General features: G+C 45.4%; 1 protein-coding gene across 1 annotated transcript; it reads right to left on the reverse strand.

Annotated features, from left to right (window-relative positions):
- Nucleotides 1-8,922: 8,922 nt before the first annotated feature.
- egr1 (early growth response 1) lies at nt 8,923-13,550 on the reverse strand. Its single transcript, XM_063190361.1, has 2 exons — nt 12,759-13,550; nt 8,923-11,736 (listed from the first exon to the last, which is right to left on the reverse strand). Exons 1-2 carry the CDS (start codon nt 12,967-12,969, stop codon nt 10,352-10,354), a joined length of 1,596 nt encoding a protein of 531 aa, XP_063046431.1. The 5' UTR covers nt 12,970-13,550; the 3' UTR covers nt 8,923-10,351.
- Nucleotides 13,551-14,770: the final 1,220 nt, after the last annotated feature.

The following is a 14,770-nucleotide window of genomic DNA, read 5'->3' on the forward strand; positions in this document are numbered from 1 at the left end:
TCCGTGTCTATTACACCTTCGTGCCACCGCAGGGCAGTTTCACACATGCCTCAAAAGTTTGCAAAAGTTTCCCATTGTCTGTCGATCATCTGTGCGTATAAGTAAGACAAAAAAACGAGACAGCTAACGTCCCATCACTGTGACTCAGCCAGCAGCCCAAATTAACGGACAGCTATTTTGGATGAGAGGGCGAGCGCAGAATAGGAGGGAAAAGACATTATTTCACCAGTTGCTCTAAGAGTGAGAGAAAAACACAAAAAAATGATGTCATCCGTCTTCATGGTGTAAACTGGACACATTTGGATACAAGCTAAATAAATGACAAACAAAGAAAAGGAAATAAATAAAAGTCATGACGTGACTTCCAGGCATGAGCAGGCTGATGAAGGTGTGTGCGTGTGTGTGTGTGTGTGTGTGTGTGTGTGTGTGTGTGTGTGTGTGTGTGTGTGTGTGTGTGTGTGTGTGTGTGTGTGTGTGCGTGCGTGCGTGTGCGTGTGTGTGTGTGTGTGTGTGTGTGTGCCGTGTGTGTGTGCGTGTGTGTGTGCGCGTGTGTGTGTGCGTGTGTGTGTGCGTGTGTGTGTGCGAGTGTGTGTGTGTGTGTGTGTGTGTGTGTGTGTGTGTGTGTGTGTGTGTGTGTGTGTGTGTGTGTGTGTGCGTGTGTGTGTGCGCGTGTGTGTATATGTGTGTGGCTCAGTGTCCCATCCCACAGCTGTAAGGGTTAAGTACCGCTCAGCCCTGTGTGACTGGCAGGGGTTCAGGGGGGTGCGGAGGCCATTAGCCTTGTTAGCCGGGGCCAAGCAGGCCGGGGCAGTGAGGCTATGAAGCCAGAGAGAGAGGAGATGGGAGGGAAGGCTCTGTCACACAGGGCAGGACGACACCAGAGCAGAGACCTAGCTAGTAGCCTCCTCCCCCTCCACCTCCACCCCTCCACCACCACCACTGACACGAGTCGCTCTCTTCTCTTCAACCTCTCTTTCTTCTCCTTCTCTCGCGCTCTCTCTCTCTCACTCGCTCTCCCTTCATCTATCCCTCCCTCCCTCCCTCTCTCTCTCTCTCTCCTTGTAACTTTCTCTATCTCTCTCTTTTCCCTCGATCTGTCGCTTCGTCTTCGCACATTAAAGCCGGGCCCGTAATCACTGAGGGGACTTAGCCAATGATGTGCTTATCAAACGGCATATTTCAAAAAGGGATCTTAAAAGGCCCGGGGGCAAAGATGCAATAAGAACGCATTTGTATCTGGATGAAAGGGAGCGGCGCAGACGGACCTTGCATCAGAATGGGGGAGCTCATTAGCATCTGCTGCTAAAGTGTGTAGCGCAAGGAAAGGAGACACAGAAAGGGAGAGGGAGAGAGAGAAAAAGAAAGGGACAGTAAGAGTAGAGGAAGAAGGAGGAGAAGAAGAAGAAGAAGAAGAGAGGAGAGATAGTGAGACCATGTAAGAAGGAGAAAGGAGAGACAGTTAGTGAGAGAGAGAGAGAGAGAGAGAGAGAGAGAGAGAGAGAGAGAGAGAGAGAGAGAGAGAGAGAGAGAGAGAGAGAGAGAGAGAGGGTAAGAGAGAAGGGGGATAGAGAAGGAGACGGTATGAGAAAGAGAGGAAGAAAGAAAGCAATGTAGTTACAGAGAAAAAAAGGAAAGAAGAGAATGCAAAAGAGTCAAAGAGAAAGGGAACGGGAGAGCGTGAAATGACTCCTTTTCTTTCCCCCTTGGTATGGCGGACTCCCCTAAAAAGTAACAAGAGAGCAAATACATATTTGAACAAAGGCATGAGGCCTCTTGAAGTGCTGGCCCAGAGGACAATCCATGAGGTGGCTCTGCTGTGGTTTGGGGGGCACGCACCGAAACCCTGCTATCTTTCTTTTTCTCTCCATTCTCCCCTCTCTCTCTCTCTCTCTCTCTCTCTCTCTCTCTCTCTCTCTCTCTCTCTCTCTCTCTCCCTAAACAGAACAGGCCCGTCTGTGTGAGTGAGGCAGGCACGGCTTTGATATCAGCGAAAGCCACTCAGCAGTAGCGATGCGAATGAGCAAAGGGAGCAGCTAATCTGCACTTCCAACCCACTTGAAAGGGCTCCCTGTGTCCCAAACGCCGGCGCAGTGGGGACTGCAGGCAGGCGGACGATGGGCGAGCGAAAGGGCCGAGCTGTCACCGAACTCACTCGTGAAAAAAAAAAAATAGGCCTATCAAAATATAAAAAAGTAACTTTGAGCCGGCTTTGCAGCAAGGATGGCTCCATGGGCCATTCTGGGCAAGTGTTGTTTTCATGAGCTCCCCTTTTTTCAGCTCTGAGAGGAGATGAGGAGAGGAGGAGAAGATGCCGATTGAAGCCTCTCCTCTCAAGGTGCAAAACGGCCCTTGTGATATTGGAAGTGTGTTTGTGTGTGTGTGTGTGTGTGTGTGTGTGTGTGTGTGTGTGTGTGTGTGTGTGTGTGTGTGTGTGTGTGTGTGTGTGTGTGTGTGTGTGTGTGTGTGTGTGTGTGTGTGTGTGTGTGTGTGTGGGTTATTTTTTACATTGTGTGTGTGTGTGTGTGTGTGTGTGTGTGTGTGTGTGTGTGTGTGTGTGTGTGTGTGTGTGTGTGTGTGTGTGTGTGTGTGTGTGTGTGTGTGTGTGTGTGTGTGTGTGTGTGTGTGTGTGTGTGTGTGTGTTTGTGTTCCAATAAGAGAGAGAGACGCCCTACGTGTTCATGAAAAGCGCATGTCCGTGCGTGTATGCCCATTGCGGGATAGACAGTTGAAAACAATAATATACACTTGATTGAAAATGTTAATGCAATATTTAAAAGAATAACAATATGAGTGTCTAGTAATACCAGAAAAATTGGGCCATCTTTGGCTCCCAGTGCAGCCTTTTGTTTGCTTGCCAGCTGTTGTTATGCACTGCATTGTTTTGTTGTTTTTGGAAGTGCAGTCTCGCACGATGGAAACAAGTATTGGGGCTCCAGTCATCTCCCATGGGATATGTGTATGAGCACGCTTGTGTGTGTGTTTGTGCATATGCTTTATGTCTTTCACTGCTGTGAGCGATAAATAGAAAGTGTATTAGATCTATACTGTTGCCTTAAAATCCACGCAAGCGCCTGCATGTGCACACGCACACACACGCACACCACACACACACACACACACACACGCACACGCACACGCACACGCACACGCACACGCACACGCTCACACACACACACGCACACACACACACACACACACAAATTAAACACACAATGCTTGTGCATACACGCACAATTTAACACACAACCACACACATTTTTCAGTGAGTCAATTTGGGATTCAGAGACCAATTACCTTAATTACGCTCTTCTCCTTCCCTCCCTCTTTCCATGCGTCTTCCGCTCGCTCTCGCTTTCTTTCTCTCTCTCTCTCTCTCTCTCTCTCTCTCTCTCTCTCTCTCTCGCTCTCCACTATACACTAACCTGCCTTCACTCACATATGAATTGAACTGCCATCCCATTCAACACGCATAGGGTTAAATATGTATGATATTGGTTCGCCTTTTATATCTGTTACAACTTTAACTGAAGGCTGTCCTCAAGGTGGCTTCCAGCAAATTGGTGAAGTCACACACTGATGTTGATCGTGAAGTCCTGGCTCTCTATGTTTCCACTCTACTTCATCCCAAACTTGTTCAATTGGGTTCAGGTTAGGACTCTGTCAAAGTCAGTCAAGTTCAGCCATACCATACTTTCTAATCCATTTCTTTATGGACCTTGCTTTGTGCACTGGTGCAAAGTCATGTTGGAAAAGGAAGGGACATGCTCCATTGGAAACATGGAATTGTCCAAAATGTTTTGGTAGCAATCATATACACACATTCCTCAACCTTGTGGACCTTATATTCAGGATCGTCTTATATTTGGACCAACGCGGTATGTAGGTAGCCTTATACTATAACTATTCGAGCAATTGAATGTATGCAAGCCACACGGCTAAGCAAGGGTAAACATGGCCCAGTTGGATAAAGCCCAACAAGACGCCAAATTCTAAATCCTATCGGCTGTCTCTCTGTCTACTTGCAGAAAGCCAATCCTTTATTCCTTGTATATTACTCAACTGCCTGACCTCTTGCCTTTCTCACCTTTCTGCATGAACTGAAAACCTTTTTATGACTGCCTCTTGCATTTACCTGTTGCCTCGATTCCTGCTGGCGAGCAGTTTAGCACTTAGCTGTGATGCCACATGTAACGACCTTGCGTCAAGCTCACCTTACAGCCAGACAGAGTATGTCTCAGTGAGGGCACCATGAACACATCTGTACCCATACGTTATGAGGTGACAGCAATACATCATCAGGTTGTTCCCATCAGGAACATCAGCTGACTAGACTCCTATCTTCCATATTTCCATCCACATTTCTTCCCTCTGCCAGTTCAGGTGTGCTGCTGTTGATGGCCTACCCGTCGAGCTGAGATACAAACTGCTCTTGGGTCAGGGGTTAGGGTTAGTGTTTTATTTAGGGCAATGTTAAGAGGCAACTGATAGAGCAGTCCATTTTGACAGAAAATTGCCACTGACCCTGCTTTCTGGCATCATTCCCTGGATTGTTTTCTCTTTTTTTTTGGTGCACCTCTGACACCTGATGCACCACATCGTAGGTAACGATACAGTAGCGTCTGCCCTTGTAAGAACTGTCCATCACCTATGTAGGCAGAACACTGTGTTAAAATCATACCTTTTATAGGTCACTCTCATCTTCAACTTGTCTCTGTCAGCTTCCTCCAGAGCACAGGCATCAGATATTCAAAGGTCTCTCTCTCTCTCTCTCTCTCTCTCTCTCTCTCTCTCTCTCTCTCTCTCTCTCTGACACGGGGATCACCTGTGCCACAACATTTTGATAAGAGATTCACTGCAACTTCAGAAGATCAGCAGTACTGACAGGTTGTGGCTGAGGTTCAGGCACACCGTTGTTGGCCTCGTGTTCTTTGCCCTTTCTTCATGTGGTTTGGAACATATATGTCAGGCCTCTTGGGGTATCGAAATCGGGGAAACAGCATCTGGTGTGACATGGGTTCCCTGAAGCTCAGACACGATAGTGTCAACTCAAAAACTTTATCTTAATGAAGCCTAAAAGAACAAAGGCAAAGCAGATTCTGGGTGAGCGCACAATAGTTGGCCTAAGATATAAGGAGTGCTCACCTCAATTGTCATTTGATCAAATCCGCTGCTGGGAGACATGTACACAACAACAAGAAAATACACAAAATAAATTTGCCCGAGTAGATTATTATCATTGTTTTTCTTCAGAAGTGCTTTGAAAAAAGGCGGAGAGCCTTCCCCCCAAATAAAGAAAAGGCGCAATTACAAAATGAACCTGGGAGTTGTGGGTATTCTCAAGTGACAAACACCATGCGCACGACTTCAAGCTTGTCAGCCTATTACAAGGTGGCTTATTACCAAGCCAGTGATTTCTCAAAAGTGCTCTCTATGGATAATTAAGCCCCAAGTGCAACCATGGTACTCCCAATCATACACGCTCACTCTCTCTCACTCTCACAGACACACTCACACACACACACACTCTGCCTTTTGATATCCCGGTGCTATGCTCTCATGATGCTGCAGAGAGGCTTTGATAAGTTGTGGAAATCAATGGGGGAAAGGGTTTGATTTCAGAACAAATGCAGGTTGGCTCTCTGTGGATGTGTGGAAACAGGGACCTGTAACACGAAGTGCAGTTTCTAATTTGTTTTCTCCAATGTAATGCTGTTTTTAGGTTATTATTTTCAGTGTGTGTGTGGAGTTTTTTTCTACAAAGAAATAGCTCATTGGGATTTTAACCCTATACTGCACACATTATTATCCCATCATGGAAAAAAATCTTATTGTGGTTTTTGTCACATAAAATTAACTTCTTGTGACATTTTTGCAATTTTTTTCAAAAAAAGTTTTTTGGGGGGGTACTTTTAGGTTTGTTGCCATACGGCAACATTGTGCAGTTACGGAAAGGATCCAGTGTACATTTTCCCTCCAAGACCAAACAAGGGTCATACAACATTATGGATTATTTTATAGAAATATAATTGTTTTAATCTAGGACAAACATTAAAAGTTTACCTACAAGTTCAAGGGAGTTATTTAACACATTTTTGTCATGAGAGAACAAGTGAATACTGTTTATTATATCCCCGAAAAACAGTATTTCAGTGGTATTACTTTGACCAACCACCAATGAATATATTAAGTATTAACACAATATCTGTGCATAGATTTGCACAAAAATGTGTATGGTAACTGTCTATAATATGTACATGAACTGATTTAATTTTGGAAGCCAACACTTTCAAGATGGCCGACATTCAAGATGGCCGATTTGCGGGCCAGGCATCTTTCAACATAACCGACAGTTTATTTGTCATAACTTTTGAATGGATGCTTGGATTTACACTAAACCTTGTGTGATAACACTCTATAATGAGTAAATAAGTCATGTAAAATTGTGAGGCCAGTGCTTTCAAGATAGCTGAATTTCAAGATGGCTGACTTTGAAGTTGGCAATCTTTCGAGACGGCCTACCTTTTGTTTACGCCACAACTTTTCAATGGGTGCTTGGATTTGCAGTAAATCTTGTGTGTTAATAATATAATTGGTTTATGAGCTGTTTGAAATTTCGAGATTATGCTTTTGAAATGGCTGACTTTCAAAATGGTTGACTTTGTACAATCATTTTTGATCGGGTTGACAGATTTGCACAAACGTTGTGTGCTAATTAGCCTAATTATAACATACACATGAAGTCAAAACATTTTGGAGGCTTCAAATGGTCAAGATGACAGTAGCTTTATGCTCTAATCTGGGGTTTGGGGATTTTTGTGGTATACCTCTGGCAGTCTGGGGAGGCTGCATAGGCCTTGTTCGCTTTTCTGCATGTACTCAGAGTGAAAGCTCATAAAACAGTTCTGTACACCTATTATAACATTTTTAATGTTCATTACAGACTGCCATTTACACAAATTATAAATATTATCAGTTATCAATCATTCAATCAATAAATAAATCAATTAATCAATCAATTAGAATTGGGTATTTGTATCAATACACTTTCCCTATTGACCGTCTTGTTCCATTACCGCACAATGTTGCCGTATGGCAACATACCTATTTTTCAACATAAAATGGAAATAATTTTAGTTGAAAACAAAACATGTGATGAAAACAGACCATGACTAATTATAGATCATCCCAATATTTTTAAACATTTTGTAAATATTGCAAAAAGTGTGAAAAATCTTGGCCAATACCAGAGCAATCTGTCAAGGACACACGCTCATGTACAGTGAGGGAAAGAGCAAGCCTGGGGCAGTGTGTGGTGTCAGGTGATGTCAAGAAACCACATAATTGGATAAAACAAGGCCACAGTTTCAATATGAAAACCAATCAGTGTCTATTATTTATATTTAAATACCAGGAAATGCCAAAAGAATGGTATGTTGCCATATGGCAACACCGTGCAGTATAGGGTTAAGAAAGTTCTTGCAAAAGGCTGAACATTTCAAGGCCTAGAGCGTGGTCCTTGGTCATTGAGGAGCACTCCTGATTTTTTTGCCTATAAAAACTCAACAATTCTTTTTAACACATTTAATAGCATAGTCATATGACATGCTGTAGAATAGAAGAGGATTGATTGCCCCAGTCCAAATCACATCATAATGAGTGTTTTACTGTTACAAAATACACATTGACCTACTACTTGGTAGGATGAGATGAGACAAGCTTTAAAGGCCATGGTGTGTTTCATAAAATGCAGCTGCTAACTTTTTGGAACTAAAGGCTAGTGTGCGCTTCCCAAAGCTAACCGATTTTTAACCTGTACAGAATCCATAACTGGTTTGTCACATAACCCCAGTTCACTGCAGAATGCCTTCCTGTTTTTCCGCTGCTCATCTTTATTTCAGTCCCAAGCTTCGAGTCAGCTCTCATTCACATGGGCATTGGGACGGGGCTGGTTGTGCAGTGACCCGCACGCATGTGGCAATGTGGCATTTCAATTGTAATTCAGTCCACTGGAAAAAATTAATAGGAATTAATAACACCGATTTTTCAACTGACTTGAATTATGACATTTTCAAGGGGAAAGAAGTCTAGGTTCTGTTCACACAAATGAATGTGAGTGTGAGTAACCCCTGTGGTCATGTAAATGCTGGGCTATTAGACCAAGCCCTTTCTGCTTGACCCGGCATGCCCACACAGACTCAAGGTAAAAATGAGAGAGAAGAAAAAAAAAACAAGACTAAACGACAACTGTGTTATTTAATCAGACAGCTGACTCCATAACCAAACCTCAAAATCTCTCTCTCTCTCTCTCTCTCTCTCTCTCTCGCGCGCGCGCGCGCCGACCTGACTCAGACTCGGATTATATACCATGCCTTGTGTATTTTACAACGGGCATGACATCACCATGTACTACGGTGACCGCAAACTCAACCCTAATGGCCATGTCTGCCTGTTGTTGCTTCAGTATATGTACACATACATATGAATACATTAATGTGTGTTGTACAGTAGTCTGTCTGCCTTGATTAAATGTAGGTTTAATCTGCAATGACCATGAGGGCAGTCATCATTATATCAGAGGACAGGAGTCATGTCTTGCAGGAGGACGGCGTTGTAAACGTAGAGTGTTTATGACAGCCTGCATGGCTAAGAGGTTTTAGGTCAGGCTATGGCATGGTTTACAATCCAGGTGTTAGATAAACACCAATTAAATGAAAGTGAAAGCTTTTGAGGTGGATGGGATGATTGAAAGGTCTGTTTAGACTATATCCATTGTATGGTTCATAGTAGTAAGATGTTAATGCACTAAATAATGTATTGGTTATGCTTGTACAGGAATGTGGGTGAAATTATATATTAATATGATTATGCTGTGTAGGGATTTGCATGTGAGGCATGTTTGTAAACAATAACAAATGACAGGGATTGAACATATATATTTATATTTTATTTATATTTCAGTTCTGGAAGGATATCTTGTACACCAAATATCCCATTGGCAGTTAAGCGCATTCAATGTGTTTATAAGCCATAAACAGTCACTTGGTTTAACAAACACAAATACAAAATTAAAATAACAACAAAATAATGGACTGCATGTAAGTAAACATACAAAAGAATCCCATGCCTACTCAGTAGGTAACTACAACATTCCAACTCCTGAAGATGTATTTACATTAAAAAAATATAGTTTATAGTTTTCTTTTTTTGCTTACATCCGAAAGAAATGACCAGTGCCCATGAATCTGTTCCCTTCGTTCCTTGAAATGTAACTTACATTCTCTTAAAAAAAAATCCCTTCCACGTTAAGGCTCGATGCAAAGCATCAACTTGCGCACATGACTTGTGTCAGAAAACGCCAGCAAGGCTTCACAAAAGGCACCGAAAAACTTGAAAATATGAGAGTGAAAGAAAAGAAACCCTCCCTCCCCTCCCAAAAAAAACAAAACAGACTGCCTTGTCACGTGTGAGAAAGGTAAGGATAGTACCAGTGGATGATATATACAAAAAAAGAGAAACTAACAACACTCTTACACATGCTTCAGAATACTTAAGTGCGTTTTTTTTAAATCCCAAACAAAGTCAAGAACTTATCACAGCATTTTCACTACGTAATACGGAAAGGATCTTATAAAATATGGCCCTGCTCAATTCAAATAATACAATGCAAATATGCAAATAATTTTTCACAACAATGGTACCAAAAAATGAAGAGAACATAATGAAACATGGCACCTGTACAATATACATATACTGTAACTTATGTATATTAGCCAAAGTCTTTTGTAAATGTCTCCTTTGTTTTGTATGAGCTTAAAGACTGCAGGTTTTGAATTCAAAGACAGTTGAAATCCTTGTTTTTCTCTGATGTGTGTAGGTATGTTTGAGTGTGTCTCTGTGTACAGTCAGAAAAAAAATAAAGACCTGCCATAGCTTGTTTTCTGCCTTTCATCATTACGCTTTCTTATGCCTTGTTTTAGGTAAGGGATTTTGGGGAGTGGAGAACAGTTCCCTTTTGTCTTCTTGCTGTCTTTGTTAAAGTCCTTGACAATTTTCTTTTCTCCACTGTCTCTGTCTCTCTTTCTCTCTCTCAACTCAAGGTTCTGGAGGGGAACGAGCAGAAAAGTGCTTTTCAGAGGAAGTCTTTTTGATGGCCCTCTCTTAAGTCTCTGTGTGTCTCTCTCACACTCTCTTTCTCCTCTCTCTCTTCTCCTCTCCCCAGTGGCTCATCTGAGCCGAGCTCCGCTTGCACTGAGCTGCACGACTTTGCAAATGCAGTGGTCTTAGAGTGCATGGGCAGGGCGGGAGGGAGAGCAGGGAAAAGAAGGGTGGCTGGAGGGAAAACAACTGTCTCTTAGCAGATCTCGGCTGTCCGTGGCGAGAGTGTGGTCTGCATGTCGGGCAGCGGAGTGGTGACGGGCGAGCTGTAGATGTTGGTGGCCACCGAGGAGGGGAAGGAGGTGGCTACCTGCGTATGGAAGGCGCTGCTCGCCGAGGAAGGGTACGTTGTGGCGATGGAGGGGGAGGGGTAGCAGGAGGGCACCGGCGACGGGTAGGAGGACACCGGAGACGGGTAGGAAGCGATGGGGGATGGGTAGCTAGACACTGGGGAGGGGATGGAGATGCTGGTGGCGGACACGGTTGAGCAAACGCCTACACCTGCTGCTGCTGCCGCCGCTGCACTCTTGTCAGCCTTCTTGTCCTTCTGCCGCAGGTGGATCTTGGTGTGGCGCTTGCGCTCGTCACTGCGGGCAAACTTGCGGCCGCAGATCTCGCAGGCGAAGGGCTTCTCGCCGGTGTGCGTGCGGATGTGTGTGGTCAGGTGGTCGCTGCGGCTGAAGTTGCGCATGCAGATGCGGCACTGGAAGGGCTTCTGGCCCGTGTGGATGCGGATGTGGCGCGTCAGCTCGTCGGAGCGGGAGAAGCGGCGGTCGCAGGTCTCCACAGGGCAGGCGTAGGGCCGCTCGTGTGGCGGCGTCTTGCTGGGCCGGTTGGGGTACTTGCGCATGCGACTGGGCTTGATCAGCTGCGACTGGTAGACGCTCTTCAGGTCCTGCGAGCCCGTCTGGGTGGCGAACGCTTTGATGGTGGAGAGCGGCGTGAGCGAGGGCTGCTGCTGCTGGCCCACCTGTGTCTGGAAGGGTTTCTGGTCTGGAGGCACCAGGCTGATCTCGCTCTGCTGCTGCGGGAAGAGGTAGTCAGGGATGATGGGCACGGGGAAACTGGGCCCGTTGCTCTTGCCGTTGGGGTAGGCGGGCGGTGGGTACTGCAGGGCACCCCCCACGGCCCCCACAGTGCTGGGGAAGCTGGAGCTTTGCTCCGGGAAGATGTCGGGGCTGGTGCTGGAGTAGGTGGGCGCCGCCGAGTAGATAGGATTGGGCTCGCTCTGGTGCACGGCACAGCTGAGGGAGGCCGAAGAGGAGGACGCCACCAGGGAGGAGGCGGAGGACACAGGGGAGGAGGAGGAGGAGGACGGAGTGTTCAGAGAAGCTGCGATGGACACGGAGGAGGCTGAGGACGCAACGGCGGCCGCCAACGCCGAAGCCGTGCTGGAGGGCGTGTTGATGCCCGCAAGGCCACTGACCAGGCTGAAGAGGGGCTCGCCCCACAGGCTGGCGGCGCCACTCACAGCCGGCTCCAGGGTGAAGCGGCCCGTGTAGGAGATGGGTGGCAGCCGCTGCGTGTAGGTCTGCTCCGCCAGTGACTTCTCGCAGTTCAGGGAGATCTCGGACAGAGTGTCTGCAGGGGACGCACAGAAAGAGGGCATGCCATTTAGAAACAACATTCTCTCTGTGTTTGTTTTTTTGTCTCCCCAACCCCATGCATCACAACACTGTGCCTTTTTTTTGTAGTTATACAGAGATCCCCTAAGCTGCGGCTATGAGAGTAGGTTGTGTGGGTGTGTGTCGTGTAGGTAGTGTTGTTAGTTGGGGGTCCGGCGTATGTGTATGACTCTTGCTGTCCCCTTCTCTTTTTAAATGGGACATGCAGGTGCTGACACAAAGCAGGACAATCACCCCCAACACACACACACACACACACACATACACACACACTCCCCTGTGCCTCCCAAAGACACCGGCTTCTCAGACCCCCCCATCCCAGCCCCCAACTTCCCCTCGAGAGGCACAGAAGCGCCTGCTCAATCCAAGCCATCTGCATGCATGCTTTTTCTTCCTCTCCCTCCCTCCCTCCCTCTCTCCTTCTCTCACACTCCTGCTCCTCTCTCTCTCTCTCGCTCCCTCTCCCTCACACACACAGCTTCTGAATTCCATTACATCGCCAAAGGCAATTGATTACTGAAAGTGCAATTCAGCTACTTTAAAAATGTGATTTGAATTGAGCCACTTCGTGCCTTTGCAGCACAGCAATACCCATGCCAGATGCTGTCTCAATAATGATGCCATTATAATGACTTATCAGTCTGTGTTTCTTCCTTTCTATGCTCTCTCAATGAGCCCCTGTTTCACTGTACAGTAATTCATTATTTCCTACATACTTTAATATTTATGTCTTAACTAAATATTAAACAGATCTTAACTTTTCCCACCAGCCAAAACCAATTAATTTACAAATTGTGTAATCTAATTGAGCTTTTTTTTGCCTTACTTTGCAATTTGCAATGCCATTTATAAATAACATTGTGCAATCCAATTACTGTTTTTTCTTACTTTGCAATTTTTACCAATCATGCATGCATCATATGATTTAAAAGTCATCATCATCAACATTGTTTAAAAAAATTAGGACCCAGCTCTTACCTCCAGTCAGATGGTCGTACTGCTCTCCTGCCTCCCCGTTGCCGAAGGCTGCACCCTCGGGTGCAGAGGCGTTGAGGAAGGGGGTCCCCGCCGAGTTGAGCAGCATCATCTCCTCCAGCTTGGGGTAGCTATCCATGGGGGAGTGGGGGAAGTTGAGGGGATCTGAGATCTGAAGGCCGGGCAGAAGCATCTCGGTCTTGGCTGCAGCCATCCTTTTTCAGGGCTGAGGCTGGAGAATGTTAGTTAGGCTCTGTGTGCCTGTGTGGTTGGCTGTGTGTCTGTGTGTGCACACGGCTTGTGTGTGCGTGTGTGTGGAAGAGAAAAGTCTGCGAAGCAGAGAGAGGTGCGCAGGTGGAGGAAATCACCGGCAGTCCCTCTGGGAGAAGAGTGAAGATGCTTCTTCTTCTTCTTCTTCTTATCTGGCTAGACTCCTTGCTCTGTTCGGTGAGCTGATGTCTTCTTCTCTTTCTGTTCCCCTTGTTTTCCTTTGTCCAAAGGGAAAGAAAAAAAATCCAGGTTTCTGTTCAAAACAGATGACAGAAACCAAAAGTGCTTCTTTTGATCATTCCCTGGAATTGATGAAAAAAAAACCATCAAATTCTGAGGGACATCAAAAGTATTAATGCATGGACCTGCTAAAATTCGGCCCTACTTTAAATGAATTGTTACTGTTTTTGTTTTGACTTGACTTGCACGTTTGTGTAAAAATGTGTTGCTCTGCGATAGAGATAGCGCAGCGAGTGTGTCTGTCTATCTGCTATCTACACTGGCGTTGTTTGTCTGTTAGGCTCTCTGGGCTCTTTCTCGTCTGTGAGGATCCCCTACTCCTTTATATACCCTCTTGCTGTGACGTAGATGTCCATATATGGAGTGGAGGAAGCCCATATTTAGGCACTGCAGTGGAGGACACATGACGTTTGCCTGAAGGGAAAAAGGCAGATTGGTGAGACATAAAATTGTATCTGTGCAATACACAGCAGCGGTCGAGGCCGTTCCTGCTTGAGCAGTGCGCTGTGCATGATCCGCAAAGATTTCGCTTAAGATGCAAGGGCAAATTTTGCGCCATTCGCCCCTGTAGCTGCAGTTAGCTTTCGGATTTCCCGTCTCGCTAGTAGCCTAGCCTTGGCCGGAAGACCCGACTCCGCCATCCCTTATAAGGTCGTGACTACATAAGGACTGATTCCGGTGGGTTTCCACTTCCTTGCCCTTATTTGGAGTTTCCTGATGTAGCACTGATCGCCGCTTGGCAGGGAAAGACAGGGTAGAGTGCAATTGAAGTCCAGCACTGCGTACAATAACTAATGTCAGCACAATTACCAAGCCTTACACTCTCAGGCAAATATATTGGAGAACTCTAAGACGTCCACAATATCACCTTGTCAAAATGATTGCAGCAATAACTTATAATAATAATAATAATAATAATAATAATAATAATAATAATAAGAAGAAGAAGAATAGGAATAGCAATAGGAATGGGAAAGTCACATCAAAAGTGAAGAGGCTGAAGCCATGTTCGTGTCATATTCTATGGCTTTCTATAAACTTTTCTGGGCACAATCACAGGGCGAAAATAATGCTATACCAAGAGACACGTGCATCAGTGAACAGAGACTCGTCGCCAATGGAGAAAAACAATCGCATTATGCAGCATAGGTATAAGATGTTGTCCCCGACGCAACATTGCCGTAAAAGTGAACAAGCAAAGGCAATCTGTTTGTGTTGACAGTGCAAAGGAACGTTGATGCAAAATGTAAAAGTGTATAAGTGTTTATTATGCAGTGGTTGCACATTTTATTTTAATGGATTAGATGACAACTTTTTTCCTTCAGAATTATGCTATCATCTCTGTAGAGCTGGACATCCATCCTCAGGGTGTCCACGGAATTTGGTCAAGTCCATATTATGTTTTGTGAGGTGTGGGGCAGCTCCCGGCATACAGTACATGCAAGTGTCATTATGAAGCTGCTTTGCTATTTAGCAGACACACAGGTTATGTTCAACAACCTGCC

This window comes from Engraulis encrasicolus, chromosome 23, assembly GCF_034702125.1.
Source record: "Engraulis encrasicolus isolate BLACKSEA-1 chromosome 23, IST_EnEncr_1.0, whole genome shotgun sequence".
Lineage (NCBI taxonomy): Eukaryota > Metazoa > Chordata > Actinopteri > Clupeiformes > Engraulidae > Engraulis > Engraulis encrasicolus.